We start from the raw sequence: 10345 nt of genomic DNA, 5'->3' as shown, positions 1-10345 counted from the left end.
ATATACACACGGCTATTATAAAGCTGTTGTGCATATGGGCTGCTTTGATGGTGCGCTTCCAAATAAGACGATAGAATCCACTTTAATGACCAATTTGCGCTGCCGTTGCAAAACAAAAAAAACAAAAAAAAACAACAGAACAAGGAAACTATGCCCTCCAGATGTATCATTTATAGATGTGCGATATACTTAAGATTTGGAGCAGAGCACATCTTTGTGTATGAACCACAGTTGTTTACATTAACCTCTGTCAAGCAATACAGAATCTAAAGCCTGTCAGAAATTATATTTAAAAGGATGAGGATGTTTTTCAGCTATAAAAACACAGTGTTATACAGAACATACAGTGACTGTGGATACGTTGATACAAACACTTTGTTCTAACTATGAATTCACTCAAGCTGAAACAATTACTTGACTAATCGGTTAACAAATTAATCGTCAACACTATCTGATTGTTTCATCTTCTTATGTGTATTTTCGTGTTTATTTGCCCCGTTTAACAAGGAATCATTTAAACTGAATCATTTTGGTTTGTGGACAGCTATATTCTTCTTCTAGATTCTTGCTTGGTGGCTGTAAGCTAACTAGCATGATAGATGGATTATTGATTGGTAGTTGTAAGCTAACTAGCATGATAGACAGACAGACATATAGACAGACGGATAGATTCTAGCTTGGTAGCTCGCAAGCTAACTAGCAAGGTAGATAGAGTCTAGCTTGGTAGCGGCAAGATAGATAGATAGATAGATAGATAGATAGATAGATAGATAGATAGATAGATAGATAGATAGATAGATAGATAGATAGATAGATAGATAGATAGATAGATAGATAGATAGATAGATGCTAGCTTAGTAGCTCGAAAGCTTACTAGCAAGATAGATAGATTCTTGATTGGTAGTTGTAAGCTAACTAGCATAATAGACAGACAGATAGATTCTAGCTTGGTAGCTCGCAAGCTAACTAGCAAGGTAGATAGAGTCTAGCTTGGTAGCGGCAAGATAGATAGATAGATAGATAGATAGATAGATAGATAGATAGATAGATAGATAGATAGATAGATAGATGCTAGCTTAGTAGCTCGAAAGCTTACTAGCAAGATAGATAGATTCTTGATTGGTAGTTGTAAGCTAACTAGCATAATAGACAGACAGATAGATTCTAGCTTGGTAGCTCGCAAGCTGACTAGCAAGGTAGATAGAGTCTAGCTTGGTAGCTGCAAGCTAACTAGCTGATAGATAGATAGATAGATAGATAGATAGATAGATAGATAGATAGATAGATAGATAGATAGATAGATAGATAGATAGATAGATAGATAGATAGATAGATATTCCCCATGGGGGAAATTCACATTGTCCAGCAGCTCTGATATGTAAGTATAAAAGGCAGACAAGGGTAAATCAAGTATATAACAAAAACACTGATAAATGGTAAAAGGCGGAACCTAAAGAAAGAGAAATATTGCACTTATAATTGTCAGAAAGTGGAATCTAAATAAATAAAAATTGCACTGTTAAATTGCAACGTGCCCGTTGTTAGGGTGTGGGGTTGGTATTTTCTCAAACATTTGAAGGATGAGTAACGCTCTTTTTGTACCTTTTAATCCGTTAGCATGAACAGGATGCAAGCCAAAGAAGACTGGAATTTACTGTACAGTATGTTTGGGATTGAGGTTTTATTACATCACTGAGAAATGTTCAAATCCATTATCACTTTAGAAGAAACAAAGCGGCTCAAACTCATTGCAGTTTTCCAATTTTCTCACTTGTGCACATATACTGTAAATGTTGCACCACATACTGAACGGAAAAACAACAACAACAACAGTGCATACGTCCGTCTGCCCTTTGTGGATATACAACTCTCATTTATCTATAAGTCACACATGTATCAAACGTGGTGTTTTATATCACACAGTAGAACCCCAAGGTGAAAGAGCAAAGTCAGATGATGAATGGTCAAAGCGGAGTGTGGTTATGTCGGATGTAGCCTTCGGGCCGTTTAACTACTCCATCCTGTAAGATATGGCATTTTAATTTTTCACATTTAACGCCTTGACAGGACTGGCCGTATTTTAGATGATATTACATCTGACGCAACACGTGCGGCCGAGAATGTTTGTGTTTCACGGACTCTGTGATCTTCTGTAGCAGAGGTTACATTTTTGACTTGTGTACATAGTTTTGCTCCTCTGGAGTTAACCAGCGTGACCTTGAAGGTTATGCTCCAGGGCTTATTTGTCTCTTTTTTGAAACAGACAGAAACAGTTTTTCCAGTCTACCGTTTCATGCTCTCCTTTTCAAATGAGTCACAGTCAGCCCTGAGTTGCATAAACCACACTGCATAAATCATTTTGCAACTCCAAAGCCTTTAGCCAATATGCCCAGAAGCTTGAAAACACACAAATACTGTAGTTCACAAAGGTGCAAATGGATGGAAAGATAAATTCACAGAGCTGCATTATGGAACTGCTCTGCGTTAGTAACATGGTCATGGAAGAAAAAAGCCTGTAGCTGCTGTCATGACATAAATCTAACAACAGTCTTTTTCATGGGAGAAAAGAGGGGAAATCGATGGATGGACCACCTGTTTGCTCAAACAGCACAATGAAAAATGAAAGAGCAGATTTTTTCTGCCTCGGGGAACCATGGTGAGATCTTTCTAATAATATATTAGCATGTCACCAAGGTTAGATTAATTATACATGGGTTACAAATCATACCTTGGACGGGTATGTATTTGCACACAGTGCTGCAGATGAATGAAGTCATGGACTGAGTGAACATTGCACTAGTCTTTATCTTCTCTAGTCCTGAAACTAGAGAAGAAAACAGTTGTTACCGTGGTCGATGGAGCACAGAATCTTTAGATAGATAGATAGATAGATAGATAGATAGATAGATAGATAGATAGATAGATAGATAGATAGATAGATAGATAGATAGATAGATTCTAGCTTGGTAGCTAACTAGCATGATAGATAAAGTCTAGCTTTGTAGCTGCAAGCTAACTAGCAAGATAGATAGATAGATAGATAGATAGATAGATAGATAGATAGATAGATAGATAGATAGATAGATAGATAGATAGATAGATAGATAGATAGATAGATAGATAGCACGCTAACTAGCAAGATAGATAGATAGATAGATAGATAGATAGATAGATAGATAGATAGATAGATAGATAGATAGATTCTAGCTTGGTAGCTAACTAGCATGATAGATAAAGTCTAGCTTTGTAGCTGCAAGCTAACTAGCAAGATAGATAGATAGATAGATAGATAGATAGATAGATAGATAGATAGATAGATAGATTCTAGCTTGGTAGCTAACTAGCATGATAGATAAAGTCTAGCTTTGTAGCTGCAAGCTAACTAGCAAGATAGATAGATAGATAGATAGATAGATAGATAGATAGATAGATAGATAGATAGATAGATAGATAGATAGATAGATAGATAGATAGATAGATTCTAGCTTGGTAGCTGCAAGCTAACTAGCATGATAGATTAAGTCTAGCTTTGTAGCTGCAAGCTAACTAGTAAGATAGATAGATAGATAGATAGATAGATAGATAGATAGATAGATAGATAGATAGATAGATAGATAGATTCTAGATAGATAGCTGCAAGCTAACTAGCAGATGGATTCTAGCTTGGTAGCTTGCAAGCTAACTAGCAAGATAGATAGATTCTAGCTCGGTAGCTGCAATCTATTTAGCATGATAGATAGATAGATAGATAGATAGATAGATTCTAGCTTGGTAGCTGCAAGCTAACTAGCATGATAGATAAAGTCTAGCTTTGTAGCTGCAAGCTAACCAGCATGATAGATAGATAACTTGGACAGGTATTTATTTGCACACAGTGCTGCAGATGAATGAAGTCATGGACTGAGTGAACATTGCAGTAGTCTTTATCTTCTTTAGTCCTGAAACTAGAGAAGAAAACAGTTGTTACCGTGGTCGATGGATCACAGAATCTTTTAAGTTTAGGTTGTGTGAATGTTTTTCTCTCACTGCATTAATACTTGAATCTGACAATTAGAACAGTTGCGATTGTTAAATCAACTTTATCACCGTAACAAACGCAGGTAAAACAATTCATTATATTTAAATTCACTCACCCACGATCGTCTCTTCGTCTCCTTTTATGACGTTAGAAATCTGCAAAGTTCAGCACCCACTGTTAAAATTTTAGTGATACTTAATTACGTGTGAAAATAGCTTTATCACTTTGTTGGAGCGCTCAGGTGGAAGAATAAGGGGGATGGTTATGTGCAAGTGAATTTCACCTGTGTAAAAAAGAAAAAAAAAACGCTACCTTTAAGGAATACAGATGAACAAATTTGTGCTGCTCTGACAACAAACAAGAAGATCTTTTTTTTTTTGTTCCCGTGCACCACAAACTTATTTATTGCAGTTTTCTTGTCTCGCCTCAATATCTTACTGTCCTGGGAAATCATGCCAAACATGACTTCACCTGTTTGTGCTTATGTGGGACTCAGGAATGCAGAGCAGCTCTCGGCTCCACTGTTTGTACTTTTGTGCCTGCAAAAAAAAAAAAAAGAAAAGAGGTATAAAGTGAATTTAGACAGAAGTAAATGCATCAGGAGATATGGACTTGATGGTTCTGTGCGTTCTACAGGGGGAAAAATTGCAGATAAAAAAAAAACCTAGAGGCACAAATATTGTTTTGTTTCTCACTTTCCGTCTGTTACCTGTGGTCTGTTCAACATCCAGCATTCTCAGATTGAAAAAACAGATGAAAAAATGAACATGTCTGAATTTCACTGGGTGTCTTAAGATGACCTAGAGGTTTAAAATCAACCACTTTCAACAAATGCCACGGACAAAGTTTACTCCAACGCAGGGTGTTGTCAGATCTAAAAAAAAAAAAACTTTCGCTGAGAGGAAACGTGCGTTCACATGATTTGAGTTGCTTTTGGCAAAGTTTATTTTTATTGGCTGCTCTAAAAGTGTTAAGCAATAATTGATAATTTGTCTGATAATTGTGTTTTCCAAAGCGAGGTGTTAACAAGAGCGAGGGTCACATGAGCCCAAGCTAAGTGAGCAAATGAAGCCTAAGGGGGGGCAGCTTAATTGGGTAATGTAGTTAATAACATCTGAGGGGTGATGAACGGCCAGTTCTCTTCATTGCCGACTTCTTAGGCAACGAATTAGCTTCATTAATGGTTGCAGTTACAAAGAACTTTGACTGAAACGATCTGCATTGAGTCCTTTTGAACCTGCAGTTACACGTTCATTGATTTTCTGCATCTTGTTGTTGCCAGTGCAGTCCATTGTAACTCCAGGTTTTCCTCCCTTTTTAAGCAGAAACAAACCATGCACAGCCTTTTAATTTAATCAACATCTCGCAGGTTCACACAGAGACATGACGGGTTTTTTTTGTTCCACTTTAAAGCTGCACGAGACAGTGAGATGCTACTCATTGCTACTTTTAGAATCATTAACTGATTCTGATTAACTTGAATTAATATATATATATTTTTAATTGTTATTTTTAAGAGGTGTATTGTGTGTGTGTGTGTGTGTGTGTGTGTGTGTTGCTTTGTGTGTACACAACCTTAGGATTTGCTGAGAGATTTGAGGTAATTGGGAGCAATGATTAAAAAGACACAATTCTCTTAGATCTCTCAAAGCAGGGGAAGAGCACACCCCCCCCCCCCCCCCTCAGCCCAGTTCTTCTTCTTCTTCTTCTTCTTCTTCTTCTTCTCTGCTTGCGACTGTGTCTGTGAGCACAGTCACCCTGAGGAATGGGCCGCTGTATTTCTTCTGCCTCCTCCAGGAGTGGCAGCGCACAAAAAGGAATGACACAGATTATGGGAGATTGATGAGAGTGATAAATACTCCCTCTTTTATGCCCCTCAAAACTGCTTTTCATCAGCTCCTCAGCAGTGTGTCTAAGTGATTGATGGCGGGACCGTTCGTTCTCCTTGTCCACTCCTCAAGCTGTTTATGCTCCGTTTCCCCATCACAGATGCAGATCTACCTTTACAATTCGGATGACTTTGACAGCCTCGGCGCCGCCATCAAGGAAAGACGCATCATCGCTGCCATGGCTGTCTTCTTTGAGGTAAGGGATCATGGAGAGTGGAGGTCAATGCAGGTATAAGAGGGAAAACTATGACACTTATACTATCTACACTCTTAGAAATAAGGGTTCCAAAAAGGTCCTTCTACAAGGGCTGAGGTTCTACCTGGAACCATTTGTGTCTGAAAAACCCTTTCCTGAAGTCATGATCTTCGTAACACTAAGGGTTCCAGTAAGAACCATTTTGATCCAGAGAACCCTTTAAAACCCCTTTCCCGAATAAAGGGTTTTTAAAGGATTCTTGGTGGAACCCTCCAAAAAGGGTTCTCCTATGAGGAGAAGCCGAGGAACCTTATATGGTTCTACTTAGCACTTCTTTATTTCTAAGAGTGTATATTGCATAGAAAGGATTAGGGCCATGGCTTTTAGTCTCTGGCTTTACACACAACACCATCATCAGGTGTTTCCTCAACACTTTATGACCAAACCAAACCAATTTCTTTTTATCCAAGAAGAGTCGACTCTGCTCAGGAGGAAAAATCCAAATGGAAAATATTATTTTTCATAGGCTTCCAAAATAACTGCATTGACTTAACAGGGAAAGTAGTAAATACATATGAAAAAGTGTGGATTGGAAGAAAATGTCAGTCGACAATTAGCATAATTGTCAATTATATTAACAGTAGGAACCTTACAGCATGGAAAAACTGGGTTAAACCAATTATGAAAAATATGTCAATACATTTCTGAGTTCATTGTGTGATAAATATGAATTAAAAGTGATCTTTCTAGGATTGTGCTGTGACAGGAGGTTTCCCTTTCACCCGGTTGCTCGTTATGTTGTTGCTGTTCTGTGGCACACGTGTGCAGAGAGAGATTGCTTTGAGATGGTCCAAATTGCCCCCCTGAAGGTCTGTGCACATAAGCACTTAATGGACAAGATTGGTCCTAATTTCCTTTAACTGTAAAAACACCTCGGAGATTTATGAGCCGTGAAAAAGCATACACCAGCAGCATCGACATTTCCCCGGATCGCCCGCTGCCATGTCGTACTCTTTATACCCATTAGCGACGTCTTTGCGATTGACGGCGGCAGACGGATCAATTCTAGCCAACGTTGAGCTTAATAGTGCAAGGTCAAGGGGTCGGCGCTCGTGGAACGGGGACACAGGTGTTTGCGATGTAGGTCTGCTCTTAGACAGTGATGAACCGTGTGTGTATGTGGACCTAAATGCCTCCGTTGGGTCCTGACAGCCCTATTGCTTACCGCAATTAGTACCACCATACACAATCCGCTGAGTAGCAGTTTACAGTGCAGGGGTTTTTAGGTGGACACACACACATTGGCTCAGATTTACCATTTCTAATCAATGAGGAGAGTTCTTCTTATGCTCCCCAAAGGCCTATTAGTGGGCTCTACGGTGTGCGTGTTATCCACATTCAGCATTCAGTTCCACACAATTATTCTCCTATGACTGACCTGAATTAATGTTGAGCAAGGGAAGATTGGTCCCTGCGTCCCAACACTGTTTTGTCCAGTCTTGTCTCTTAAGTAGAACATGGGGAATATTGCAAAATGTTGTTGGACGGGAACAACATTTACCAGTCTTCAGTCGGTGCGAGTAATTAACGAGGGGCCTAACGGATAAGGAAGGGAGGGAAGCAACGAGGCCTGGGCGATAAAACCGAAAATTTACAGGTACCGAAATTTACGACGATAACCGTCGCCCATGTCGGTATATTCTGTGTTTTATTTATTTATTTTTTAAGAGTGTGTGGAGGTAGGCAGGCTACTGGTATGTTCATGGCCCTTTGGGACGCTCCAGTCTGTAACAAGAAGGGAAAGAGTCTGACAGGCTTTTAGCCAGCAGGGCTTGGGTTGGTGTCCGGGTGTCTGGGCGTCCTGGGGATAAGAAATTAGACACCATACTTTTAGGCAGGACGCCCTAAAGACGCCCCATTTTTTTCCTCCCGTTTCTCCCGGTAACTTTCCTGAATGCCCCCTTGTCCAGGTGCCGATTGAACCCCAAGTCACACGATCAAATACGTCATTATTACGGTTATATTGTTCTTGCCAACAAAGATATTACATTTAGATATGCACCGAAAATCTGGCGGCCTATCACCTAAACAAAACCACTGAAACGATGTCGTGATGACGCATCTTATCGTTCATTATCGTTATCGATGTGAGCCGCTCAATATATCGTGATACTGATTTTAGGCCATATCTCTCAGCCCTAGAAGCAACATCATTTGTTATATACCGTAACGCAGACTGAAGTAAAGTAGTGGATGTCGGCCCTTGTGTTTTATTTGGTCGAGAAAATGTCTTTATTTTGGGTAATTTGTTGGAACATGAGTAGGCAATCGCGAAACGCCATCAGTTTGCAGCCCTCAAAACTGAGGATTGTTGAGAACAGAATCATCTCTATTGTATCGTCAGCCGCACAAAAACTTAACATTGTGAACTTCACAGGAACAGATGGCGTCGTCCTCGCTGCCTGATTATACGCTATTGTGGGGGATGTTGCCCTTGCTGTGTCCGTCTTCTGCGTTTTGTTCAATATCGATTGTCTTTAGTTGCTGTGGCTTTTGTTATTTTAGTCTTATAATCCCTTTTGTAATCTCTTTTCTCTGGACTTTTACTGCAGCTGGGGCAAAAAGACAATCCAGCTGTGGAGCCTATCATCCAGGGCCTGAAAGGAGTAGTGCATCATGGTAAGTAATGGGAAAGTAAGACCCATGAAATTCAATTGATTCATGCAGTCGGTGCATTTATGTACTGTAGAATTCCCACACATGTATTGTTGTTCTATGTTTACCTGAAAGTGTTTTTTATTATATGTTAATTTTTCACAGATTGTACTGTATTTTCGTCATACTAAAATCCGCACATAAAACATTTCTGTGGGGGGGATTAAATTACTGTGAAATAATCCCACACTTTCATGGGCTGTTTTGGATGTTTCTGTTGCTCATAGAGCTCTCCGCCTCCAAAGTGCTCTTTTGTTGTTGCTCTTTTTTTCCCACATCAAATAAGTGCAAACACAAGATATGAGAGTTTAACAAAACATTAGGCAAAATGTGCAGAGACGCTGCCTCTTGCCACCGCTAATGCAGCTCCTCGGTTAGAGAGCTTCACTCGGCACGACAGTGCTGCAAATTACATCAGAGGCTCAATTAGAAAACACTCGGATGCAAATGTACATTATCACGGACCGTAGCTCCTGCCAAGGCTCTTATTCACATTTAAACTATTAATGTCTAGTGCTGCTTCGTCATGGCATTATTGTCTTAGATCACTGCTGCTGCTGCTCTGCTCCCTTTACTGCCTGCATGACTTATTGAGACCATCAGCAGATGTTTTAACTTGACTGTGTGTAATCCCTTACCGCGTCTTTGGCTGACATGACGGCTTTGTTAACGCGCACGCACACACAGAGGGCCTTGTTTTACAACCTGCCCGCTGACTCTCTCCATGTGAACACGATCATTAATGTGGACGTGTGAGCGTATGAGGACGTATAGAAGCGTAGCGGTCGCATTATTTATACGTAGAAGCAAGTATGAGATGGTTGAGATTAGGCCAAATACAGAAAAAGAATTAGAAAATGAGTGCCATGAAGGCCATTTCACCTTTGTTTTTTATTACTCAGACATATTTGTGTTTATTCATCCAACCCCGATAAGAAGCGAAACTACTTCATCTCCGTCGCTCTCCAAAAGTGGCTGAACTCTGTGCTCCACAGATGTTTTCTGCTAACGCCACAGTATCTCATCTCCCAGCTGAGCGAGCTCAGTGTGGGTGTGGTAGGGTTTTTTTTTTTTTTTTTCTCTGGACTCTCTTCCTGCCGGCTGCTAAATGCTCATCGTGTCCTCCCCCCGTTTGGGCGGTTGGTTTTTCCACGAGCTCGTTATCCCACAGTCATCCATCCATCAGCATCTCGGCAGCCCGTGAGCGATAGGGCACGTACGCATCGCCTGAAGACGGGCGAGAAGAAACGCTGTGAATACTGAGTTTGACTCTGAGTACAGATGAGGCGTGGGGGCAAAGCCTGTGCCAGTGCCTCAGTAATGCTATCGAATGCAAAACCACACCCCAAAGATCTGTTTCTTTTCAGATAAGGCTATGAGATAAGACACTTGACACAAATTGAGCTTTATTTGGGGTTTTTTCACATCGTATTGGAAGGGGAAACAACAAGACATTTAGCTTATTTACAGGAGATAAAGGGATATTTGTGTTTATCGCAAAGTGCTTGTTATTTTTTTTTCGATCAG

General features: G+C 40.1%; 1 protein-coding gene across 1 annotated transcript in view; it reads left to right on the top strand.

Annotated features, from left to right (window-relative positions):
• Positions 1–10345, top strand: part of LOC310929837 (receptor-type tyrosine-protein phosphatase gamma-like) — a 114585-nt gene that overhangs the window by 70998 nt on the left and 33242 nt on the right. Inside the window, exons 5-6 of the mRNA XM_083892686.1 lie at positions 6008–6103; positions 8716–8782. Coding sequence (XP_083748812.1) covers positions 6008–6103; positions 8716–8782 — 163 coding nt within the window. The remainder of the gene's footprint in view (positions 1–6007; positions 6104–8715; positions 8783–10345) is intronic.

The sequence above is a fragment of the Microchirus variegatus genome (assembly GCF_963457635.1).
Source record: "Microchirus variegatus genome assembly, chromosome: 7".
Taxonomy (NCBI): Eukaryota; Metazoa; Chordata; class Actinopteri; order Pleuronectiformes; family Soleidae; genus Microchirus; species Microchirus variegatus.
The sequence above is the reverse complement of the archived record's forward strand: the minus strand, read 5'-3'. Positions and strand labels throughout refer to the sequence as shown.